Below are 26114 nucleotides of genomic sequence, written 5' to 3'. Positions count from 1 at the left end.
TTTTCTTTTCATTCTTAATGTAACATATACGTAAGGAAATGTGATAACAAATTAGGCGTGTATGTAACAATAGCGCCCTCTAACGGTTAATGAGAAGCAATAAAAACCTGCAAAGCAAACCTGCCTCTTTGCACAACATTCCAAGAAGTTTTAAGCAGTATTGGCTTGAAATGGATTAGTACTGCAGCTGTTTGATTTCGTTCCTACAATTTAGAAAAATCAACGAGACTTTTGGCAGGACCTGTACATGTAAACTATTTATTTAGGACAAAAAGTAGTATGCTTTTTAGATTATTCTGTATGCCTTGAAGTTGCAAAGTCAAATACCTTTTACCATTTTTTAGTTGGCATTAAAATGCATTAGAGAGATCATGTGGAGAAAACTTTTGTCTTTGTAATAATAGACATCTGTTTATTGTTCCCAAACATTTAGTTGGACGTAAAGCATACAATGCTCAAGAGGAAAAGAAAAATAATGATTGTCCAAAAGTTCAGACATCATAACCAATAATTCCTCCTTTTCCAATGCACTCGCCAATGTAAAACCACATCAGTACTTCAGTCGCCACCAGCCCATTCCTTAGCGCATCCTGTAGAGAAAAAACACATTTAGATTAACAAATTGCTCTTTTTTTGTAACAGAACAAATCTAATGGTTTTAAATGCAAGATGAAATGACATTAAAACGCTTTCAAAAAACGTCTGCAACAGATAGTGATGGCAAAATGGATTATTCTCACAATTAAAACCAAGACTACATGCAATAGCAGCTTTCATTAACCCATCACATTTAATCATAGATTAAATTAAATAAGCACCTACATGAAATACAAAACACATGTAATAATTTAAATTTACTGTATATGATTACTGTATGGAAAAAGCATCGCCTGTGAAGCCACGTTAACGCACCTTCACTGTTGTTTGACCAAGGCGTCCAGTCTGGAAACCCTTGATGAGGTTGGATGCCCCCTCAATAGCCTTGGGGATCTCGGCTGGACTTGGTGGAACAAGTTCAACGCGGGCGTAATGCCAAAAGGTTGCTAGCCGAGGTTTGGAGTAGGTGACAGCGGCTAAGATGAGGACATAAAATTAGCAAACACTACAACAGCTAATGCTAGCGTTGAGCTTCTTACAACAAATGATCGCCCCAGAAACCAGGAGCTATATTTATATCATAATATATACTTTTTACGGCAATAATAAATACTTGTTACGGCAACAACATAATCGGTGCGTCAACTCGCAATAGTTACCACAGATCTATTCATTTTATTCAATTAGCAGCCAGCTAATCTAGGACGTGCTAACGCAACAGAGTGAACCCTTCAAAGAAATAGCAAGTCCTAACCGATCATGGGTTATTCAACTGCAACAACAAAATAACTCACCACCAACCAAAGATGGGACTTTGGCGACCAAGTTTTGCACTGCCTGTGCCATTTTGAGACGGTAATCGAGGCACGCTGTTTGTCCGGTTGCTGCTCGGCTAGCCGACTGAATGTCACCCCCAGCAAAAGCACCCTTCTCGAGAGAGCTGCCCAAACAACTGCCTGTACATAAAATGCCCGTCTTATTTACAAGGTCAACATTATTAGTTATCAATAAATAATTCTTGTCTTTTGATGCGATTCCTACCATCAATCGTCCCAAAAAGGTAATTCCAAAATATATTTTTATTTTTCAAATTGTCAAGTGAGTACGACACCAATCGCTTAATACTCTTAATAAAATTATATGAAAAAATCATGCTAATTTATATTTTTAAAATTTTGCATCAATCTAAGTTTTTAATTTCATTCATAGTGTAATGTACATTGGTAAGGAAAAACATTACAACCCCTTCAATGGTTATTAAAGGTTACAAATATAGGTTACAAATATATGCTTCATATTTACTACGTGACTCGAGAATGTATGCCCTATTTTTAAAAGGTTAATAAAACCCATGTAGTTTCTTTTGAAGAGCAGAAGAAGCCACCAGTGTTCTCACAAACAACAAATTAGATTGGTTTAGTCTTTTATTCATTCAAATTTAACAAATCAGACATAATATTAGCTTGAGAGGTTTAATCGCGTAATACTGTATTGCCCTAGAGCCCACCTCGCGGCCGCAGGACAAGATGGAGTGACTCTTTCTGGATGTTTTAGTCAGATAGGGTGCGGCCATCTTCTAATTGCTTGCCAGCAAATCTCAACCTCTGCTGATCATGGGGAATTCCTTCCTTGTCCTGGATTTTGGCTTTATTCTCAATTGTGTCACTGTCTTCAACCTCAAGATTAATGGTTTTGCCAGTGAGAGTCTTCGCAAAGATCAGCATGCCACCTCGCAGACGCAAGACAACCAAAAGTACACAATGCTGCTAGAAGTTGTAGTCAGACAGGTAGCGGCCATCTTCTAGAAGCTTGGCAGCTAGGATGAGCTTCACCTGATGAGACAGGATACCTGATTTGACATGGATTTTGGGTCTGAGACTCTCAACTGTAGCACTGCCCTCACTCTCAAAAGTGACCTTGCCCACTAGCAGATTCACAAAGATCTGCATTCCTCCTCTCAAACGCAGTACAAGGTGGAGGGTGGACTCCTTCTGGATATTGTAGTCAGAGAGCATGCGGCCATCTTCTAGTTGTTTTCCAGTAAATATCAACCTCTGTTGATCAGGGGGAATGCCTTCTTTGTCCTGGATTTTAGCTTTTACATTCTCAACCGTGTCACTGCCTTCAACCTCAAGCGTAATGGTCTTGCCGGTAAGGGTCTTCACAAATATCTGCATTCCACCTCGCAAACGCAGGACGAGGTGGAGTGTGGACTCCTTCTGGATGTTGTAGTCGGACAGGGTGCGGCCATCTTCTAGCTGCTTGCCAGCAAAGATCAACCTCTGCTGGTCAGGGGGAATACCTTCCTTGTCCTGAATTTTGGCCTTCACATTCTCAACAGTGTCACTGGCCTCAACTTCAAGGGTGATAGTCTTGCCTGTCAAAGTCTTCACAAAGATTTGCATGTTTGCACCTGAGAAGAGAAAAAAAACTATTTTACTCTAGCCCTTAAAGAGGCATATTGTGTATACTGTGATCCCTCGCTACTTCGCGTTTCGTTTAGCGCGGCTTCACTACATGGCGGATATTTTTTCCAAATTAAAAAAACATTTAAAAGTCAAAATAAAACTTCTAAATTGAGGAAACGTGTCTAACCTTTAGGACAATGTAGTATTGCTCCAAATGTTCCTTTACATTCCTTAAGAAGTCAATTTTTGCGTATTAGCACGATCGCGAATTAGCATATTTCCGCTAACTCGTTAGCCTGCCCAGTACTTCTTGTTGGTGAGCGTACTTTGCGGATTTCACTTATCGCGGGTGGTTTTTGGAACCAATTATCCGCGATAAACGAGGGATTACTGTATATATTCAAATTGTATGTCAATACAATACGCTGTATATTAAAATGTAGTTTTTCTCAAAACAATTGTGTCGCACTTACAGTTAATACCGGACTCGTTTCCAGACAGGAAAAGGTAGAATTATTTTCATAAGAACCAGTCCTACTCCTGACAAGGTAAGGCGAGAATGTCCTTTAACCCCATCTGTGCTAATGTGTCGCTATTTTATACGTTCGTCACCTATATCGTCATAAAAATTAAACACGAACGAATGTAACCCTTGCTGTTTGATTCATAGAGTGGTCGAAATTTGAGCCAGAGTCTCGTGACGTTTTATTACGTTTGCCGTTAGCTTTATTCAGTCCCAAAAGTAAGCCAACTGTTGTCATACAGTGTCTGAATTGCTTTTCTTTAAATAATATTCGTGTTACATTTTTAATATATTTACGCAGTACACTAAAGGGTACAACTAGATTAGCAGTTGGTGTATAACTAGAACGTGTTAAGGATTAAAAATGGATAATTAGTAATAATAAAAATATAAAAGATAATAAATAAGTAATAAAATAATTAAAAAAGTAATAATTGATAAGTTGTCATGTATCCCGTATAATTAATTTAAAGCCATTGAAATGAAATTCCCTCATAATATTAGTGGAACTGTTTGTATCCTCACTTTCCATAATTACTGCAACTCAGTACTTAAGTGAGCACATTTGTCGAAACAAATGAAATACTGCACAGCACAAAATTATTGTGAGATTTGTTTATTTACACAAATAATAAATGTATGCAGTCTGAATAGTTGGAGTGTGGTCATGGCGATCAAGTCATTTCACAGGCGGGAAATCTCTGTGTCCTGTTGAGAATGAGACAGAAATGCAATGTAAATATTGTATCCCGTTATAGAATGCTTATTTTTATATATTTCTATTTTTTCTAAAATATTCCGTCACCTCACAGGTGGTGATAGAAAGTGCTCCACTGTTGTCAGAGTCTTCCTTCTCAAGCACAACATCTTCCAGGTATTGGTCCCTCACATTTTGTTCATTGACTTCCATCACTATATCACCCACAATTAGTCCTGGTTTCTTTCCCGGGCTCCCTGGGGCCACCTGAACAAGAGAGCAAATGTTAACTTCATGCAGAGGTGAATTGAAAAATGGTATTTACAACCCTACTTGACTGATGAAGGTCTCGGGACACTGTGGTGTACAGTCAAGGTTGAAGCCTAATGGTCCTTCTTCAGCTTGTGGGCTGTCTTCTGATGCTTCCCCGCTTTCCATTTGAATAGCGTCATCCTCACAGAAGAGGAGTGGTGATAGACCTAACTGCAAAAATCAACCAGGCTTTACTTCCAGGCCCGACTAAAATTTACAGATGAGTAAAAAAAGTGACGCCAACCTGCGTGTAAAAATCACGGCCCTGTGGAGTGATGGTGCTAAGTGAAATATGTTGGCCACTCTCTCTCACTCTTGTCACAATCTCATCGTGATGTAGCAACTCTGTGGACTCTCCGTTGATCTCCAGCAGCACATCGCCGTCTTGCATCCCAGCCCTCTCTGCTGGACTGCCGGTGTCCACCTCACGCAGGACATGAGCTGTCGTGTATATAAAAAAAAAAAAAAAAAAAAGGCCAAAATGCAATCTCTGCGTTGAGCACAATTGTGACCTCTCACCTGTACGACCCGAAGGAGCTTTCTCAAAGCGAAGGAAAAAACCGTATCCCTCAGGTGCCAAATCCAAATCTAGTTTTCTTGGTCTATAAGGCAGATTGTGTGGAACCGCCATAGAAGGGAGAATGGGCATCCGTAGTGCAGTGTACGTTTTCTCACTCTTGCTGTCAATCACCAGGATGGTGATGTATTTTCCACATTTTTTCATCTGCAAAGAAAAATTACTGGACGATAGCATCTTGCTCATACAGGTCAGTCTAGAAGTAATTGGACAATATTTTTTGGTGGGTCCAAATAGTTCTGGACCTTGCTCTTTTCGTATTAAGCTGTTCATACCATTCTACTAAGTGCAGAGTGTGTGAGATCGGAAAGTAGGGCTCCATTCATCCACACCAGGCGATCCCCTTTAAGTACGCCGGCCTTTTCAGCCGGCCCTCCGTCCACGGGGTTGACAGAGAAGCAGCCCTTTTCAGCTACGTGACAAAAATCAACATGTCCTGCACGGTCTTCTCCAACATGTGAGTGGCAAGAGTGGCGTACCTCCAACAGGTGTCAAATTGATGCCTAGACCCAAGACAGGATCTCGTGTGATGTGACACAGTCTTGGTGCTTTAAAGTCTTCACCCTTAAAGGCTTTAGCAATGTCACGGAGGTCACGTCCCATGGCGATTGCCTTTTCATACGCCTCCCCGTCCAGAACCAGTAAGCATACGTGATGTCCACTTAGCCTTATTCTCCTGGAGACCTGATCCAAAAACAACCATAGCACTCACAAATAGTATATAGAAAAGAAAATTTGGACTGATTTACCTCCTGGTGAGGAGCATCATCTACATAGACGTTGTTGACTTCAAGAAGCCTGTCTCCATCTTCAAGTCCACAGCGAGCTGCAATGCCCCCAGAAAGCACCCTTCTGATAATGTGACCTTGTTGCTCCCACTCTGCTCTCAGATGGAAGCCAAAGGTCTCCCCTTCGTCCCTTTTTAGCACACACAGACGCGCTCTGGGTGTCCATTCTGGAAGTCAAGAGATGGAACGGAACTTAAATGCCTACTGTGTATATGATTAGAAGGTCCTAAGAACGTACCTTCTATGACCATCATTGGGTTGTCTATTCCTTCTTTGGGATTAAATCGAAATTGCCTTCACAGGAAGAGATGAGAGACTAGATGTCATTTTCATTCAATGATTTCAATGCAGTTAAAAAATCCTCATTAAGATTGTCACGATGTCACAATAAAGTCTTATCTTATCTTGGTCCCAGGGGATTCAAGATTACAGTGTTCCTAAACTCAAAATGTCACGCTGAGCAAAAAATAAATAAAATAAATGAGATTTTATGATATACTTTACCCTTTTTCATTGGGAGGCTGGCTGATGTAGCTGTTCTCTGTTCACAATAAAGGATTAAACAGATAGGGAAAAAGTATATTTAGTCTGCTCTTAGTAGCATGCAGTAATGTGAATATTTAAAAACAATCTCATTTCCTTAACATGGAGCCAAAAGAAACACTAATAAATCAGTTATGGGAGAAGTCCATCATGTTGAATGAACATTGAACTCTGTGAAAGTCGCTTCGATCTACTGAACTCAGGCATCAGCATTAAAAAGAGTTTTTTTGCACTCTTTAGCAAGGACCATAAACTAGAGCAACTTCCTGTGAATGATCTTAATCTTTGCTCTCTTTCAAGGAGGGTCAGCATGAACCCTTCTGTAATCTCCAGTCTCACTAAAACAAAGATAGTGTGTACTGTAAATGGTAGTTAGTAACAATTTAATGTCTCCGGAATCATAACAGGAAAGCTTTACTGTAACTCTTCTTTGTTATCAATCAAGAATACAGATTCAATTATAAATATTTTTCTTTTTGTGTATATAATCATTTTGTGCTCAAATTGTTATCCATGAATGTTTCACAGCTTTTCATCGCAATCTTGAGATTCAGTCGGCGTCACATAGTGTTATATTAACAGAATAAAGTGGCTCAACTTCACTGTTCTTTTCCACTTAGATAAGATAAATGTAACAGTACAATTTAGCAACATGAAATTCTTCACAGAGAGCATGTGACCATGCAACTTCTTATTTTGGTGCTCGACTAATGGATCACTGTTTGCTTTTCCCATCGTAAAACTTTTTTGGGGGGATTACAGTATTCATTGGAGTAGCTAATAATTTTCTAGTGACACACCATGTTGAGTTTAAAGATAGTTTTAAGGTTAAACTATGAATTAGTGTCAGGATGTTGTTGCCCATTCAAATAGTTTGGAGGCACAAAACAAGGCATCCAAAAACTAAAGAATAAAAACACTTGTAAAATGGATGGTATAGTATATAAGGGACTGCTGCCCATACAACAACAACAACAAAATATGGTAAAATATTTGAAATGTCATACCTGTACTTGATTTCATGTTGTGCTGCACAGAGAGAGATGTAACAGGAAGTAATCCCAACCCAAACATTTATTCTGATCTTTGTGGCTCCTCCTCCCGGGCACCGGGGCAGGGGCAATGTCTAATCATGATGAAATTTGTGCACACCTTCATTTTGTTGTGACTTTTTGTGTTAACATATTTGAGTGTCCTTATGAAAAGACATGTCAATCGTATGACTAGGCACCAATTTTAAAGTAAGGAATAATTTGTATTTGTATATTTCACGTGTTGCCAGATCTTCCAGTCCTTGAAACATAAAGTACTTTTATTATCATTTGAATGATGAATGTCCTTAATTTATTTTTGCATTAATGCATATTAATTCATATTTTTGTCTATTTGACGTTCATGCCCTGTTATTTACTTAGCAGGCTTCTTGAGTATTTTTTTCCCACCACTGAATGCTTGTTCTTACTCAAATAATTATCATTTTTTTAGTAATATTTCTTCCCAACTTGAGTACATTTTTGCGGAACTACCGTGGCATAGGAAAGTGAATTTGTATTAATTTATAAAAGAAGTCTTCAGTGGATTATGAGTATCTTCACTGAAAACCTTCAAGTCCATAAAGTTTCAATTGAAGCTTGCGGCCACGAGAGGGCGTCATATTTCAAATTAAACTTCACTTGCATACAGGAAGCAAACTCTCAATGGTAGTCAAATAGTAACTTTATGCCAGAAGTGGTTCAAAGGTTCTGGTTGTAGTTTCCTGAATGCCAGTAAAGATTCATTTGAGAAAATGGAGGTGCAAGCAGAGACTTGAAATTAAATGTTACAGCTATCAGGCAGACATGTTTGTTTGGCCATCTAAAAGCAATGCTAAATGTCTTTTAGAAGAAAAAAAAACCTTCCCCCAGAGTGGAACAAAGATACATTTCAAACAAAGACACTCAGAAAACGTACTTTTTATTCTTATTTATCTCCTGTGTTTTAAGGGAAGCACGAAAAGAGACAGAGAGCAGATGAGTCCATGGAGACTTCAGCGCAGCTTTTCTGGATGCAAATTGGCAGCCTTTCTGAGTCTCTGAGATGGACCCACCCAGAGGAAGACAGAGCTCTCATCTGTACCACAATCCTCGCCAAAGCACCGGAGTGCACTAACGGTCAAAACGTGCAAGGGAAAGGTTTTGTCAGCTGCAAGTCATTTGACACTTTTGTGTAATGCTGCAGATGATGTGTAAAATGTGGGATGAGAACATTTATTAGAAGAGGGAACATGGAAAAAAAACTACTGCTGGTTTTTTTGTAATAGCCCAAGACTATGACCTCCTATATGATATCCTTAGAGTCCGAAGGCCACAATTGTGACATACTTCACTTCTCTTTATGAGTGTCATGGCTGTAGTGTTCAAGGCAACATATTACGCCTTGTCAAAATCATTACATAAAACAAAATATAAACCAATCATGGGGTATGTGTGCACTATACTGTGTGCAGCAATTTATTTCAGCCTTTATTTAATTAAGAAACATCAAATTGAGATTAATAACCTTCATTTAAAGGAAACCGCCAACAAACTATAGTTACATCTTTAGATCGCTACCTTTGATACCTTTTTGTTTTGAAGCTGCACGCAAAAGGTCAAGACAAGGATGTCTATCCTGCTAACAAACAGGCAATATTAAACAATTTGAGTTTTAGAACAGATCAACATATATGATAACTCAGCAAAAAAGAAGAACAAGGAAAAAAGAACAAATCCGTAGAAATTTAAGCTTGCTTACCCAGCAGTTTGTTTCACATTGAGCAATGAAGGTAACATCCTCTGGTCAAAGAAATTGTGGATGTTAAAAGGGGAAATGAGGACTTGGGTACTCGCTGTGGCCGACTTACTACACTGAACTGACCCAAAACTTTCTTTATTTGTTTGTTTGTTTGTTTGTTTACAGAGGAACCATGGATTCCCCCCCCAAAAAAAAAAAAAAAAAAAAACACCATGATGCAAAGGCAAAAATTGATTTTATTAAATAATTAACATGTAAATGAATAATACTGTCTTTTGGGGGTCGTTGATACAGATCAATATCAGACGTCTCTCTGGGGCCCCCCTCCGAGACACCAGCCCGTAACAGCCCTAAATGTGGGGGATTCTTGACACCCTACAATTGCTGTGTCTAAAGCAGTGCCATTATTTTGTCTTTGATATGGGGCAATGCAATGGCATTTTTCTTTTGGGCTCTTGCCAGCCATGTTGCAGCAGACTTACTCCCCCGACTACTTAAAAACTACTACAAGTAAACATTTGGAATACAATTTATGCTGTTATTTCTAATTGGTCGGCAGGAACAAGTGCTTAACACGTAACGTCCTTTTACACAGACGAATGATGTGGCAAAAATCAAGGCGCGAAGAAAAAGAAATAGTTCCCTAGATTTATCTGTGTTCTGTAACTTCCTTTTGTCCTATATTTTTGAATTCGTTGTTTTGATCGAATAACCTGTTAATAATACAGCTGAAATACCAATGAAAGGGCGTACGTGACTGACAAAAATGCACTTTTTACAAAATGTTAATTTGTATTCATCCGCCAGGCTGAGTACTTCCATTTCCGGGATGTTTTCTAGGCTTGCTAACCTCTACCGCCATTGCGGATCCACTGAGTCGGTATAGTGGCAGCCCGCTGTTGGTCAAGGGAAGCTCGCTAGACTCGAGCGATTCTAAACGTACCATCCCAACGACAGCACTTTCATTTCTCTTTGGAACCTCTGAATTTAGGTTTCCTGGCTGTTCGGCTGGGATCTGAGAGACACCGTAGTTTGTTAGCGTTCGAGGAAAGCGGAGGAGAGGGAGAGAACCCGCCATGGCTCAGATCCTGCCAATTCGTTTTCAGGAGCACCTGCAGGTACATTGATGAATTAATCCCTTGGTTTATTTGTGGCTTTCATTCATCCTCAATCACTTCGAATTATCTTGTGGCGTTGAGACTTTCTGATCTAAGGCAAACATTGCTAACAAGTAAAGTTAGCCTCGCAAGCTATGCTAACTAGCCAGGCTGGGTGGATGACGTTTATCTGGCTTAGCATCTAGCAATCTTGCTAACAGTTTCGTGAGCCGCCCTTGTTCGCTTTAATGTGGCCTTTGATTATTAATTGTTGTCGATTGAAATGATATGGCTGACTTAAACTGAGCATTAGCTGTACTTGACAGGGCCGATACGTAAAGCACGTAGAGCACTAGTATTTTGGAAAGTTGACTGTCTTAAATGCATGTACTCATACTACTGTGTGTCTACAACACACAATAATTAATTCTAATGATTGTGTTACGTCTACCTGTTTACTTTGCTTTGAAATATTTTTTCATCCCGAAATTGTATGACCGTCAAAGAAATACTAACGTTATTTGAATGCCTTACAAAGTATCGGTGTAGCATTGGAACGCCTTAAAATATGCAGAGTTGTATTGGTAGAATGAGTCATGTGATGTCTTTACACTTTGTGCTCAGCGTAGGAGTAAATTATTACCCTTTGATATAACACTAATGTATTTAATGTCAGATTTAAAAATGTAGGGGGGAATGCAGATACTGGTGAATGGTACTGCATTTTTGACAATTCTCTTGGTCCTTAAGATAAGGAGGAAGTAAAGTAAAAACCGTTCCTAAAACTATGTTCTATGCAGCCCCACTTGTCTAAACATGGTATTGTGGTTAGTATTGTGTTAGTGTGATATGATTTTAGCAGCAAAATCCACCTAATTTCATCCATTTTGCAGCTTTCTGTCAATTAAAAATGACACGAGTGGATTGCTGATCAGGTACCAACGAGGTGACACCTGTTTTCTCCGTTTGGTCAGGTGACATTCACAAGTTGAGCCGTGATTGGTCATTACCTGGGCGATGAGCACCTGTCTCACCTGTGTCAAAATGGTCACCCCATGATATGGATAAAAATGGATCAATATACTTAATTGGTCCAACAAAAACGCGTGGGAGTGCAGAGAACAGCTTGAAGCAACCACACTTATTTGGAAGGCCCTGTCCAAATAATAAAATCTTAATTGATGCATGGATTTTTATGCCCAACCCTCGTTGGTTCGCGAACCAAGTGGATGTCGTGAAACAGTTTCTCACCCAGCAGTTATAAATCTTCCCCTTTTCAGTCTTAACAAGCACGAGTTGTCATGCCAAGCTTGCATTTTCATACATCATCCATTTTTGTAGAATGGTGCCAACTTCTTTTAAGTGAACTTTAAATTGCCTGGATGTCAAATAAGGTGTTTGTCACATGATTTACATCCATGCATTGTTCTCATTGGTCGCTGGTTTAACTGTGATCTGCAATAGTAGTCTTATATAAATGGCTTTTAAGTTCAGCTGCATATTTTGACTCAGCAAGTGGATTTGGAAAATGTTTAAAAAAAAAAAGCCACCACTCAGGCCTTTTTCAAATACACATTTTCCTTTTGTTGTAAGAGTTTATTGTACCGTGGCATTTGAACTTTGCTTGTAACAGACCTGCTGGTGTCCCGTGACTTGCTGGCAAGGATACAGACAGCTATGCTCAAGACTTTGACATTCTGCAGCGTTGTTTTAAGTGTGAGAGAGAGATTGGGAGGAAAAGGAAACGGAGTAGCCACAACTTTCCCCTTTTTGAGGTTTTCAGAGGACTGGATGAATGAACAAATGTCCCTCTCCTTTGCATTTTGTGCAGTATTTTTGCTCCACGCTCTTGAGCTGCTCACATGTCACCCACCATTGTCACATGGTGTAGTGGAGGAGGCTGAACTTGGCAGGCCTGTTGTTTCAATCTCGATGGACAATGGTCCCAAGTTTCCTGTTGTGGAATATGGCGATGAAGTGGTGCAAGGCTCAGCACATTACATAGCCCCCCCCACCCCACCCCCTGCCCTTCCTTGAACTTTTACATGTGATGATCATACACAGGACCATTTTTTTTTTTTGTGCTGAGTAAGATGGTGTTTTCCTTTGAAGGAAATGGTAAGCAGGTTCTATCCAGCACTCCAACTGACACTGGAGGTGTCAGGATAGATCCTCTTGAATAACCAATGTTAATCTTAATGTTGTGGCTTCTCGCTTGGATAATTACTTTACCACACGCAAGTGCACCCCCCCCCAAGCCATGGTATTGAACTTAACTGTTGAGAGGAAAGTCGTTTTTACAAACTGCTTTCCAAATAAATGATAACAACAACTGTCAGTGCTTATCGGTGGAAACGGTTGAATTTGGAACTTGTTGCTTTTCTTTTGTTTCAATACTCCCCCCCCCGCTCCTTCGTAGCTCCAAAATCTGGGAATCAACCCATCCAACATAGGCTTCAGCACCCTAACCATGGAGTCGGATAAATTCATCTGCATCCGGGAGAAAGTTGGCGAGCAGACTCAGGTGGTGATCATTGACATGGCCGATCCAAATACACCAATCCGCCGGCCTATCTCAGCAGACAGCGCCATTATGAATCCTGCAAGCAAGGTCATTGCACTCAAAGGTAAGACCTAATATTTACAATACAGTGCTGCGTTATCAGATGTTATTCAGCCTTGATGTATTTCCTAGTAGTGTTTCAATATGGAAGCAAAGCTTTTTTTTTTGTCAGCTAATTTAGCTTTCCCTTTAAATCAGTAGATATGTTTAATGAACATTTGTCCTAGAACTGTTAGAAGTAGCATACATTTTTTTTAAATTCCTTTTTGTTAAGTATCCATGATTGCTTTGACTTTTTTTGTGTTGTCTTTTTGTGCTCTTTGTTTTTCTTTACCGCTTTCTTGTGTTTGCAGACGGTGAGTTAAAATTACACTTTCATACTATGGAAGTCAAATCCTGTTTTGAAAGAGACTTCTGAATGATGCAATCAATTCAATCAACCCAGCAGAAGTAAAACTGAGCAGAAAGACATGGTGAGGTTTTGGTCCAATTTTTTCCAAGGTGGACCGACCAGCACCAACCCTCCTAATTTGCCCTATTCATGTTTGGACCTTTTCGTCAGAGTTCCATCTAACTAAACAGGATTTATCTTTCATGACTTATAGCTTGCTGGCATTCCATCATATTTGTTTTTTTCCTTCAATATAAAAGTGATTGATTGAACCTATTTTACATATGCCGTTATGTTAATTGATTTCTTCTTAATTTTCATTTTAAATCCATGCTGTCTTTCCAATATGTTGCCTTTTTCCTGATTGTTTGATATCCTAATTTTGCATTTTTTGACAACACCCGAGAGTTGAGTCGAAGGAATACACGGTCTTTATAAATTAAGAGTACACTTGCAAGCAAGAAGCATAATGACACCAATATTATAGTATAAACCTTTTTTTTTTTTTTTTTTAATACATATTCTTTAGGGTACCAGTATGACCAAACCGGTACTATAAAATGACAAATTATGGATCAGTCAGTTGGATTGTTTGTCAAGAGAGCCATAATCTGCATGTAGCGCTTCACATTGCTTCAATTTGTAGTCAGTCCTGATTTTTGTATCCTAAACAAGTCAAGCACTCGCCATTCGTCCACCCACTAGTTCTTGCCTTTGCATCATTAACAATTCTTTACAACTGTCATTTGACACCATCAAACTAGGAATAGTCACAATTCTCACACGATCCCACGATTCACTCTATTGCCCCGCGCTTGCTCATTGAAATTTGGCTGCTGCTGCTGCAAATTGTTTGACTGTCAGGTTTGCATTCTTTCACCTGTAATGAGTTGTGATCAAAAAGGACATCACACTGCTTCTTAATAAAGCTTGAACTCACTGAATTTTAACACCCAACTAATTAAACACAATGCAGGTGAGTAAATTTAACATTTTACCACGCGGCCTGTCATTTTAAGCAATTTATCGAAGAAATTAAATGCTGCAAAGTGTTCCTTGAATTTTTTCTGCGAAGATCCTTTAATATATTTTTTTTTTTCAAATATTCCCCTACCCGCTTAACTGCATTGTCTGACACAATGTTGGACATAATATTTGGGTGCAAATCATTTTGTGAGCAATGCACAAACTTTTGTAAAATGATCAAATTCTGTTTGGGCTTTTAAATCTACAAACATTTTAATGGTATAATTCCGCTATCTGTTATTGTTGAATGCAGTAATACAAATAAGGGAATCATGTTCTGAGTTGCAACAGGGCAGGTGGATTCAAGGTGAACTACCAAGGTCAAGGTGCAGAAATTTCAGTTACCGTTACAGAAATCGTAGCGATTTTCCCTGAAAGGTCCTGCGACAAAATACTAAGCTAACGGCACCAACAACTTTATCCAAGTGTTTTTTTTTTCAAATGACAAATTCTAGTTATTTCAATGACCTTGGTGGGTTTTCTTTTCAAACGGAGGCGTGCCAAAAAATTACACCCATGTGGATTTTAAATTCATCTTCCCTTCGGCAATTCACAGCAGAACGTGATTGACTTGTTCTCTTTATTTTGATCGTGTAACATTTCATTCATACTGGATGCTATTTCTGACTGCAGCATGTATGGCTGTTGCCGCCTGATCAAAAATCCTTTTAATTTCAGTGTCCTTTACTGTTGCAGTTTTGTCTTTCCTTTTTTATGAATTTGTGCCTTTAAAATCTAACGACCTTTTGGGTGTGGCTTTTTTACCCCCTCCCATGTTTAGCTGCCAAAACCCTTCAGATTTTCAACATTGAAATGAAGAGCAAAATGAAAGCGCACACCATGACGGATGACGTCACCTTTTGGAAGTGGATTTCCCTCAATACAGTTGCACTTGTGACTGACACGGCCGTCTATCATTGGAGCATGGAGGGTGACTCGCAGCCCGTCAAAGTCTTTGACCGCCACTCCAGCCTGGCAGGCTGCCAGATTATCAACTACCGCACTGATGCCAAGCAGAAGTGGCTTCTGCTCATTGGTATTTCCGCACAGGTAATTTCTCAAATTTGTTTCATTTGCAAGCATGATGTTCCAGCTCTACTACTTTCTGGTAGTTGCTACCGAACATCCATCCATTTCCTGTCCGAGCAGGCTTTGAGGTGAAGGCGTGGTACTCCCAGAACTGGTTGCCACCCACTCATAAACGAGTGCTACCGAACAATGCGGACCAAAGCCAGCAGACATTCCAGCCATTTATTTCCCTTGCAATAATGACACTTGGCTAATTTGCACGTCCCTGTAGTAGTCTGAACATTACTATGGTCCATTGTAGTTCAGTAGGGACATTTTTAGAAGTATTTATTAAAGTCTGAAAGGAGACAATTGGTCCTAAGCTTGTTCAGCAAATAATTTGTGGTTCTCTTCCATCCAAACTAGCAAAATCGAGTGGTGGGAGCCATGCAGTTGTATTCTGTGGATAGGAAAGTTTCTCAGCCCATTGAAGGCCACGCTGCCAGCTTTGCCCAGTTCAAGATGGAGGGCAATACTGAGGAGTCTACACTTTTCTGTTTTGCTGTCAGAAGTCAGGCTGGTGGGAAGGTAAGTGGGCAGGCATTATGGAAAAATGATTGCCATGCAGTTGGCATTTCCATTGTCATTTTTTTTTTCACCCCCTACTTGTGTAGTTGCACATCATTGAAGTGGGAATCCCACCAACTGGCAACCAACCATTTCCAAAGAAAGCAGTGGATGTCTTCTTCCCTCCAGAGGCCCAGAACGACTTCCCTGTCGCCATGCAGGTGATATGTTTGTCAAATGAAATGCATGGTTTTATTATGCACCTACATTTTGGATTGCTTTAGTATAAAAGTGTTATCCTATTTCATATTATGGAACAAATCTGAATTTGATCCACAGATCCATACATTTTTTTTTTTTTTAAACAGATAAGCTCCAAGCAAGATGTCGTTTTCCTCATCACTAAATATGGCTACATTCACCTGTATGACTTGGAAACGGGCACCTGCATCTATATGAACCGCATCAGTGGAGAGACCATCTTTGTCACAGCTCCCCATGAGGCCACCTCAGGTATCATTGGGGTCAACAGAAAGGGACAGGTAAGTGCACCAAGGTGCTATCATTAATAGCATTATCTTAATTGATTAGGAAAAATGTTCAACTTTAAATTACTGAAACAAACAGTTGCTTTTCAAAACCTCGAAAGCCCTTCCATTTGACATGCATAAACGTTTGCTTCTGTTCTCAATGACAGTATCTTCTCAGAGCCTCCGCGTGCGTGACAGCAATGTAAATTATGCAAGGTGTAGTGTTTCACACACAGGGAGGGAGTCGCGTGTTGTTTCAGTGTTAGTGTAACGCTGAACCAGAAAGGAGAACTGGATCCAGGCAGCTGATGAAGAATATTCCACTCAGCCTATGTAGCACATGAATAATTGAGGGGAGCGAGGAAAACTGATCCGAAGGCAGTGGCGGTTCTGGATGCGTGTCTCTGTGGATAGCTGTGATCTGGAAAATATTGGACTTTCAGTTTTGGAAATAGGTTGAGAGAAATATTGGTAACCTGATGCAAAGTCATTCGTTAAGTAGTAGCCAATTTGGCGTTCACCTCTCAATATAAGCAACAGAGGCTGCATTGGTGGTGAGAAGAATGAGGTCTAATCCACTATGGTAATGGATGGAGGTCTGACCTGCTGAGCTTGTTTGCAGAGGGGGGCCAACACAGACGGTCTTTCTCCTTAACACCCCCTCCCCCACCTCCCTTATACCACTACTTCTTTCTACTCCCCTTTCATTCAGATGCTAGACTGCTCACAAAAAAGTGTGCGTGACACTGACCCACTCAGAATACATTTGTATTCAGGAGCCCAAAGCCCAAGGCCAGACAGAGATTTAATGTGACCCACTGTGAGATTCAGCCCAGTTTGCTTTAGAGTGTTATTAAGGTATTTGTCATATGCTTGCAAGGTTTGTCCAAAGGCCATCCGGTACGGATCGGACTCTGTGGAAGGCAACGGAAAATGCATGTTGTAGAATTTTCCTTTAAGTGTGATAATCAAATACGCCCCTTGTATATCAAGAGATTTGACTGAAATGTTCCTTTTACGTCCGTTTAAAACAGGTGCTGTCTGTCTGTGTGGAGGAAGAAAACATCATACCATACATCACCAATGTGCTGCAGAATCCAGATCTGGCTCTACGGTTGGCCGTCCGCAACAACCTCGCTGGTGCCGAAGAGCTCTTTGCCCGCAAATTCAACAACCTGTTTGCGGCTGGCAACTACTCCGAAGCTGCTAAGGTGGCTGCCAACGCACCAAAGGTATTCTCCTTGACAGGTTGCATTCATCATAATTAGAATGGAGGATTCCATGACCAAGTTGCTGCTCTTCCTTTTTTTTTTCTCGTCAGGGTATTTTGCGAACCCCGGACACCATCCGCCGCTTCCAAGGCGTGCCCACTCAAGCAGGACAGACTTCTCCTCTGCTGCAGTACTTTGGGATCTTGTTGGACCAGGGCCAGCTTAACAAATTTGAATCCCTGGAGCTTTGCAGGCCTGTTCTCCAGCAGGGAAGAAAGCAGCTTTTGGAAAAGTGGCTCAAGGAAGACAAGGTATTTAATGTCTGGATGAATTTATGTCTACCAAGGGAAACTCCCAAATAATGTGCCCTTCCTACTTATTTTTAGTTGGAGTGCTCTGAGGAGCTTGGGGACCTGGTGAAAGCAGTGGATCCCACCTTGGCACTTAGTGTCTACCTTAGGGCCAACGTTCCTAACAAGGTCATTCAGTGTTTTGCGGAGACTGGCCAGTTCCCCAAGATTGTCCTTTATGCCAAAAAGGTATGGTGAACTGGCTAATTTGTTCAATTACGAATAGCCCCACTAAAGTGACAATTAATACCCCCCCACCTTTCTTTTTACAGGTGGGCTACACTCCAGACTGGATATTTCTTCTTAGGAACGTCATGCGGATCAACCCAGAACAAGGCCTACAGTTTGCCCAGATGCTGGTGCAGGATGAAGAGCCCCTGGCTGACATCACACAGGTTAGAATTTAATAACCATGTTTGTTTTGGAATGATTCCTTCCATTTTCCGTGTGACTAAAAGCTATTTTTCCAACTAGAATTCGCCAGACATGAGGTGCAGGTAATCTGTTCTCTAATTCCAGTTGTCATCTCCCATTTGTGTTTGCTCAGATCGTGGACGTGTTCATGGAATACAATCTAATCCAGCAGTGCACCTCATTCCTGCTGGATGCCCTTAAGAACAACAGACCATCAGAGGGACCTCTGCAGACCCGCCTGCTGGAGATGAACCTCATGCATGCCCCTCAGGTGGATGGATGGATACATGGTTTGCAGAAAGGATGTACTTCCAAGTTAACCTTTTATTGCTTTTGTGTCGTCGTCTCCAGGTTGCTGATGCTATCCTGGGCAACCAAATGTTCACCAACTATGACCGAGCACACATTGCCCAACTTTGTGAGAAGGCCGGACTGCTGCAAAGGGCATTGGAGCACTACACGGACCTGTATGACATTAAGCGGGCTGTGGTGCACACACACCTTCTCAACCCTGAGGTAGAACTACTCCAATCATCCGCTACTGTTCAATGTCATCAATTCCAAGGCAGTATGAACATGACAAAACTGCTGTGCCATCTCCAAATTCCAGTGGCTGGTGAACTTCTTTGGCTCACTGTCTGTGGAGGACTCTTTGGAATGCCTCAGGGCCATGCTGTCAGCCAACATACGCCAGAATCTGCAGATATGCGTGCAGGTGGCCTCCAAGTACCACGAGCAACTTACCACACAGTCTCTCACAGAGCTCTTTGAATCTTTCAAGAGCTTTGAAGGTGAGATCATGTACTTTTTTTTTTTTTAATAGTCTTTGTCAGTCTTATGTTTTCAAGATAATTTGGGGGAAAAAGATATTGATGGGACCTTTTCCATCATTTATTGCTACTACTATGAAATTCATTAGAAAAATGTCACGTCGTTTCATGTCAACTGTCCTGTCTTTCAGGTCTCTTCTACTTTTTGGGCTCCATTGTCAACTTCAGCCAAGACCCCGAGGTTCACTTCAAGTACATCCAGGCTGCTTGCAAGACAGGCCAGATCAAAGAAGTGGAGCGCATCTGTCGAGAGAGCAACTGTTACGACCCTGAGCGTGTCAAGAATTTCCTGAAGGTTATTATACCTTTGTCTCAAAATTGCTTAAATATCTTTCATCACTTTTTTTGTGAACGTGACCTTAGAACACTCTTTAAATGGTGCAGCCACACATTTTGACAATATAACTTTACTCACCGGTATAGTATAGGGTTTACTCAAAATGCAGGTGACCAGCAGTTGTGACAGTTGTTTTGCTATGGCTGTATTATATTGCCCTCTGCTGGCAGGGGCACAAACAGCAGCGGGAGACTTATGATTGATAATTTCATTTCTATTTTGTGCAATAAGTCACCTCCTCTCCCTTCAGTTATATGGTACAAGTGATTTTTAACCCTCAATAGCTTCTGATGATGGCACTCAACCCTATCGAGTGTTTTATGTTTTTATTGGTGTTAAACTAATTACTACCCCTATAGTGGTGAATTATTTTTTTATGTGCTTTTCCTCTGTCTTTGGAATGACAGGACATGTATCAGGTAAATCTGTCTTCCCACATAGTAAAGCATCTATTCCTTTTTTTTTTTTTTTTTTTTGTTTTAATCAGCAGCCCTGATCTATTTCACTTGGGGCAAAGAATTGAAACTGGCATTTGGACCTGTGTGTATGATCTTGTGCGCCATAAATCCATCCATGCACAGGGATGCAGCAAGTTCTCGCGTATCTTGAGTTGCTCTTAGCTGTCTGTCCCTTATGACTGCAGTTATTGGCGTACTAGCTAGTTCCCTGCCCTCCTCTTGTGAATGAAATTGTCTGGTACGTATTAGTATACAGTGCCTTGTATTTAAGTAGAGCCTCAAATCGGTGCAGCATGTTATTGGATTATACCGATTGCACAATCCCACTTTGTTAATCCTGTGTGGACGGGTGCAATGTGTCAAGCACGCACCAGTGCATCATGTTTCAGAGGGACCAGCATTGGCCTCTGAAATAGGGAAGCGGCAACTACGAGGATGTTAAAGTTGCAAGCGCTGCATCACACGTGCTGGGTCAACATATCTCATGAACTTTGATGAAATCATTGAGCTGCGTTTGTCTCAATCTGCACAATTCAGTGTGGTAATAATACAAAACACTTGTTGCTTCACTGTCTTGTGTAGTTGGTTGCAGTTGCAATAAAGCACCTTTTTTCTCTCACTTTGTCATTGACAGGAAGCAAAATTGACCGACCAGCTTCCCCTCATCATCGTTTGCGACCGTTTTGACTTTGTCCACGACTTGGTCCTGTACTTGTACCGCAACAACCTGCAGAAGTACATTGAGATCTATGTTCAGAAGGTAAGGCGGAAAATAAATTGGAGATGCTACTCAACAGGCTTGTGATGCAAACTTGAGCCTCATCTGTCTTATAGGTAAACCCAAGTCGTCTGCCTGTGGTTGTCGGGGGTCTCTTGGATGTGGACTGCTCAGAAGATGTCATTAAGAGCCTGATTCTGGTAGTCAGGGGACAGTTTTCAACTGATGAACTTGTGGCTGAGGTGGAAAAGAGAAACAGGTATAGTGAAACAAAACTATGTTAAACACATGGGATACTATGAAGATAGGGAACCAGCCTCTCACATCTAACAACAAACTGTTTCTATTGTGTGTTTTTAAAGACTGAAGCTGCTGCTGCCATGGCTGGAGTCTCGCATCCACGAGGGCTGTGAGGAGCCAGCTACCCACAATGCCCTGGCCAAGATCTACATCGACAGCAACAACAACCCAGAACGCTTCCTGAGGGAAAACCCATTCTACGATAGCCGCGTGGTGGGCAAGTACTGCGAGAAGCGAGACCCCCACCTAGCCTGTGTGGCCTACGAGAGGGGGCAGTGTGACCAGGAGTTGATCAATGTAAGGCATTTAATTAAGATGAAGAGAATGCATATGAAATTGTGTAGTCGGAATATTGGGAGGGAGACAAATTGTAATGGCATAAATTGTTTGTTTCCACACAGGTCTGCAATGAGAACTCGCTGTTCAAGAGCTTATCTCGTTACCTGGTGCGTCGCAAGGATCCTGATCTCTGGGCCAGCGTGCTGCTGGAAACAAACCCTTACCGACGACCACTTATCGACCAGGTATTCCCCAGATGATGGTCCGTGCCTTTTCGACTGTACGTCTCTAAGCTTTTGATGTCTCTCAGGTGGTGCAGACAGCACTGTCAGAGACCCAGGACCCAGAAGAGGTGTCGGTCACAGTCAAGGCCTTCATGACTGCTGACTTGCCCAACGAACTCATTGAGCTACTGGAGAAGATTGTGTTGGACAACTCTGTTTTCAGTGAACACAGGTATTTTTAATTGCAGCCTCTAGTGATCTTTCTATTTCTGACAAATGTTCAAAAGAATTTGTGCTGAAATTGTGTGTCTCGATTCTTGCCTGCAGAAATCTGCAGAATCTGCTGATCTTGACCGCGATCAAAGCTGACCGCACCCGTGTGATGGAGTACATCAACAGACTTGACAACTACGACGCTCCCGACATCGCCAACATCGCCATCAGCAACGAACTCTTTGAGGAGGCCTTTGCCATCTTCAAAAAGTTTGACGTCAACACATCGGCCGTGCAGGTAAGTCGTTATTGCTTTGTGCAGGAAGCTCAAGCATTTAACTTAACTTTTTTTTTTTTTGTCTTTGTCTCTAGGTGCTGATTGAACACATTAGCAACCTGGACCGGGCCTACGAGTTCGCCGAGCGCTGCAATGAACCTGCAGTGTGGAGCCAGCTGGCCAAGGCTCAACTCCAACAGGGTCTCGTCAAAGAGGCCATAGACTCCTACATCAAAGCCGATGACCCCTCTGCATACATGGAGGTCGTCCAGGCTGCTGATAAGAGCGGTAAGAAGAAAGGGCCACCAATTTTTGAGCAAACCTCCCAGGTCATAAAACAAAGTCATAAACAGTGATGCCATCTGGTGGACAGACATTGAATAATTAAGGTGTTTTAGAGGATTAGGTTCAACAGTTTCAAAAGAATCATTACCATGTGTAGGCCAGTGGCAGGTGCAAGAGGTCATCAAAATGTACTTGACTTAAGGTTGTTAGTTTGTGTTTGCTAACTGTACGTTGTGTTTTAGGCAATTGGGAGGACTTAGTCAAATTCCTCCAAATGGCCCGTAAGAAGGCCCGTGAGTCCTATGTGGAGACAGAGCTGATCTTTGCTTTGGCCAAGACCAACCGCCTAGCCGAATTGGAAGAGTTCATCAACGGACCCAACAATGCTCACATTCAGCAGGCAAGCTGTGTTCTTGCTGCCTTATGCCAATGTTGTACTTGTTCAATACGCAACCTTTCTAAATATGTTTGTGATCTCATAGGTCGGCGACCGCTGCTACGACGAGAAGATGTACGAGGCTGCCAAGTTGTTATACAACAACGTCTCCAACTTTGGTCGACTGGCCTCTACCCTCGTGCACCTGGGGGAATACCAGGCTGCCGTCGATGGCGCCCGCAAAGCCAACAGCACCCGTACTTGGAAGGAAGTCTGCTTTGCCTGCGTAGATGGACAGGAATTCCGACTGGCTCAGATGTGCGGCCTCCACATTGTGGTGCATGCCGATGAACTCGAAGAGCTGATCAATTACTACCAAGTAAGAATGATTTCTATTACTGTTAAGCGCAATAAGAGTTGACCAATTATAAACAGTCATTTTGACACTTGACATGAAGTAAAATCAGCTTTTACCACTTAGTGACCTGAAGTCGTCTTCCACTTTCCCCTGCAGGACCGCGGTTACTTCGAGGAGCTGATCACCATGCTGGAGGCAGCTCTGGGCCTGGAGCGCGCACATATGGGCATGTTCACCGAGCTGGCCATCCTTTACTCCAAGTTCAAACCCCAGAAGATGAGGGAGCACCTGGAGCTGTTCTGGTCAAGAGTGAACATCCCCAAGGTCCTGAGAGCAGCGGAACAAGCACACCTGTGGGCCGAGCTGGTTTTCCTTTACGACAAGTATGAGGAGTTTGACAACGCTATCATCACCATGATGAACCACCCGACAGATGCTTGGAAGGAAGGACAGTTCAAAGATATCATCACTAAGGTAGATTTTGAATTTGTGTCATGAGGGAAGAAGAAGGGTATCGTTGATATGACGTGAATTCTGCTAACTGTCTCGTTCTCTTTTAACCCTGTAGGTGGCCAATGTGGAACTGTACTACAAAGCCACCCATTTCTATTTGGAGTTCAAGCCCCTGTTATTGAATGATCTTCTCATAGTGCTGTCTCCAAGACTGGACCACTCTCGTGCCGTCAACTTCTTTACCAAGGTACATTTTAGCTTCTCACCGCAAATTACAATGGGGTGCACGCATCCATGTGTTGTTTTTCCGTTCCGCAGGTGAAACAGCTGCCTCTTGTTAAGCCCTACTTGCGCTCAGTGCAGAACCACAACAACAAGTCAGTCAATGAAGCACTTAACAACCTCTTTATCACAGAAGAGGACTATCAGGTAAGCAAGCTGCTTTGTCATTGACTTCATTTTTGCTGGGAAAATATTCATTCATGTTATTTCAAATCTCTCTTAGGCTTTGAGGACATCAATAGACGCCTACGACAACTTTGACAACATTTCGCTTGCGCAGCGTTTGGAAAACCACGAGCTGATTGAGTTCCGAAGAATTGCCGCGTATCTTTTCAAGGGCAACAACCGCTGGAAACAGAGTGTGGAGCTCTGTAAGAAGGACAGGCTTTACAAGGTGCGGTTGACTTTCTTTTTTTTTTTTTTTTGGTGGCCGTGAGATTGTGACTTACATGTGCTGCCATGTGCTCCCTGCAGGATGCCATGCAGTACGCAGCAGAGTCGAAGGACACGGAGCTGGCCGAGGAGCTGCTGTCCTGGTTCCTGCAGCAGAACAAGAATGAATGTTTTGCGGCGTGCTTGTTCTCCTGCTACGACCTGCTGCGGCCTGATGTGGTGCTCGAGACCTCCTGGAGGCACAACATCATGGACTTTTCTATGCCATATTTCATTCAGGTCATGAGAGAACACCTCACTAAGGTATGTCATTTATTTTTTTATGTCAGTGCATGTCATCACGGATTGAACTGTACAAGTATGAAATCAGTAACAAGCATTGAATTAGAGATTTTACTTTTCTGTGTAACCATTTTGGACTTTTTAAATGTGAAAATTTGTTAGCTTTTAGTGTGTTTAACAAGTTTGTGTGGTTTGTATGTGGCACTTAACCTCTATTGTTTTGCTTGGCAGGTGGACAAGCTCGAAACCTCAGAATCACTAAGAAAAGAAGAGGAACAAGCAACAGAGACGCAACCCATCGTCTATGGTAAGTCTTAATCTTCATTTGGACGAAATTTAAATACTTACTAGAAGGAAAAATACAATTTAGGCCAGGTTTTATTGGCCCTTTCCCCACTTGTCTTCTCCTGAAGCTTTTGTCATGTCTATTTTGCAGGCACACCACAGCTGATGCTGACAGCAGGCCCCAGCGTAGCTGTGCCCCCCCAGCAAGCATACGGCTACGGCTACCAGGCGCCCGCTGCCCCTTACGGTCAGCCCGCCGCCGCGCCAGGATTTGGCTACGGCATGTAAAAGATCCTTTTGTCCTGTTTATGTGCTGACTGGAGCTAGCATCCATCCGAGGTCCAAAAGTCCTTCAGCAGACCATTATGGTCCCTCCCTGCCCGCAACACGGAGCAAATTAGGGATCATGCAAAGAACCCCCCCCATCCTTTTTTGTACTTTTCTCCCTTATAAGCTTTCATGAAGGACTATTGTTTTATTTGTTTTCAAAGATTTAATCACAAGATTAATTTTCTCACATTCCGTATTGACTAGATTAATTTCTTCTATTTTATTTGAATGGTATGTGGTTTATGTACAATAGGGTGGGCGGGGGCCGGGCCGGGGGAAGAGCTAGTTCTCTTCTCCGTTGAGAAGCTTCTGATTTGCACACAGCAGTGAGAAGAAATTAATGTAGACTCTTTTCCTATTTGTCTGTGTGAGAACAGCTTCCTGACTGCATTCAATATTGTATATTCCGTCACAAAACCCGCTAGCGCTCCCTTTCTTTTGATCGTGTGACCGCCAGTCCGGAAACACTACATTGTCGTCTCGGTCATGTCCCCCGCAAAACACTCTTCAGGGCTGAATGTCAAAAGAGGTTGACTTTTTCTAGTCTATGCAGGACTTTGTACAACATCCAGATAAGATTCCGTTGTGCTTAAATGCCATGACGGAGGACCATTCCAACACAGGAGGGATAATGGACCCTCCATATGCTGCAGCTCATTTCTGCGCATTTTAGTCTGGGTCACTGCGGAAATTCTCAAAACAAATAAATATAATCTAGTGGTTCAGAATTGTCACAGGACGTGTGGTAATTCGAAGTATATATAGATATATATATAGAGCGAAACGTTTTCATCTATACAGAAAATCATTCATTCCTTTTTGAATTTATAATCCTGCCTAAATTATCCACGATGAAATTGTGCACTTACGATACTTGATTGTGCATAATCAGGATCATAATGTATGAAGCAGCGGTTTTGTTTTCCACTAAAAAAATAAAGGCTTCTGGTTTGTCAAAAAGTATTTTTGTCTTAAATGTAAAAATGTCATTTTGCATGGCCATCTATATTAACACATTTTGAAAACATGACAATTTAACTGCAAGTGGGTACATCACAAC

General features: G+C 41.6%; 4 protein-coding genes and 1 long non-coding RNA gene across 6 annotated transcripts; 2 read left to right on the top strand and 3 right to left on the bottom strand.

Moving 5' to 3' along the window:
• Nucleotides 1-374: 374 nt before the first annotated feature.
• Nucleotides 375-1560, bottom strand: atp5l (ATP synthase, H+ transporting, mitochondrial F0 complex, subunit g). Its single transcript, XM_049743718.1, has 3 exons — nucleotides 1392-1560; nucleotides 913-1073; nucleotides 375-590 (listed from the first exon to the last, which is right to left on the bottom strand). The coding sequence occupies exons 1-3, from the start codon at nucleotides 1441-1443 to the stop codon at nucleotides 492-494; spliced, it is 312 nt and encodes a 103-aa protein (XP_049599675.1). The 5' UTR covers nucleotides 1444-1560; the 3' UTR covers nucleotides 375-491.
• A 10-nt stretch (nucleotides 1561-1570) lies between these two features.
• Nucleotides 1571-9383, top strand: LOC125982737 (uncharacterized). 2 transcript variants are annotated; one of them, XR_011088187.1, is made up of 3 exons: nucleotides 1571-1657; nucleotides 4341-4402; nucleotides 8428-9383. It is a non-coding gene; the product is annotated as an uncharacterized lncRNA (long non-coding RNA). The 2 variants fall into 2 exon arrangements; XR_007486466.2 differs by lacking the exon at nucleotides 1571-1657 and adding an exon at nucleotides 3006-3553.
• Nucleotides 2009-3002, bottom strand: LOC125982724 (polyubiquitin-D-like). Its single transcript, XM_049743712.2, has one exon. It carries the CDS (start codon nucleotides 3000-3002, stop codon nucleotides 2364-2366), a length of 639 nt encoding a protein of 212 aa, XP_049599669.1. The 3' UTR covers nucleotides 2009-2363.
• Nucleotides 4129-7559, bottom strand: nherf4b (NHERF family PDZ scaffold protein 4b). Its single transcript, XM_049743647.2, has 11 exons — nucleotides 7453-7559; nucleotides 6407-6443; nucleotides 6141-6196; nucleotides 5864-6069; nucleotides 5594-5798; nucleotides 5390-5526; nucleotides 5057-5261; nucleotides 4782-4978; nucleotides 4559-4708; nucleotides 4334-4492; nucleotides 4129-4236 (listed from the first exon to the last, which is right to left on the bottom strand). The coding sequence occupies exons 1-11, from the start codon at nucleotides 7517-7519 to the stop codon at nucleotides 4213-4215; spliced, it is 1443 nt and encodes a 480-aa protein (XP_049599604.1). The 5' UTR covers nucleotides 7520-7559; the 3' UTR covers nucleotides 4129-4212.
• Nucleotides 9384-10055: 672 nt separating the features above from the next.
• On the top strand, nucleotides 10056-26014 carry cltca (clathrin, heavy chain a (Hc)). The gene is made up of 30 exons (XM_049743479.2): nucleotides 10056-10335; nucleotides 12734-12941; nucleotides 15076-15344; nucleotides 15729-15890; nucleotides 15977-16090; nucleotides 16238-16411; nucleotides 17434-17631; nucleotides 17721-17921; nucleotides 17997-18149; nucleotides 18233-18355; nucleotides 18508-18645; nucleotides 18726-18890; nucleotides 18985-19165; nucleotides 19336-19499; nucleotides 20634-20759; nucleotides 20834-20976; nucleotides 21080-21314; nucleotides 21419-21541; nucleotides 21607-21752; nucleotides 21848-22031; nucleotides 22106-22298; nucleotides 22538-22695; nucleotides 22778-23050; nucleotides 23186-23503; nucleotides 23598-23729; nucleotides 23801-23911; nucleotides 23988-24158; nucleotides 24239-24460; nucleotides 24671-24746; nucleotides 24876-26014. The coding sequence occupies exons 1-30, from the start codon at nucleotides 10294-10296 to the stop codon at nucleotides 25010-25012; spliced, it is 5040 nt and encodes a 1679-aa protein (XP_049599436.1). The 5' UTR covers nucleotides 10056-10293; the 3' UTR covers nucleotides 25013-26014.
• Nucleotides 26015-26114: the final 100 nt, after the last annotated feature.

This window comes from Syngnathus scovelli, chromosome 15, assembly GCF_024217435.2.
Source record: "Syngnathus scovelli strain Florida chromosome 15, RoL_Ssco_1.2, whole genome shotgun sequence".
NCBI lineage: Eukaryota > Metazoa > Chordata > Actinopteri > Syngnathiformes > Syngnathidae > Syngnathus > Syngnathus scovelli.
Note: the sequence above shows the minus strand (reverse complement) of the source record. Positions and strands in the feature narration are given on the sequence as shown.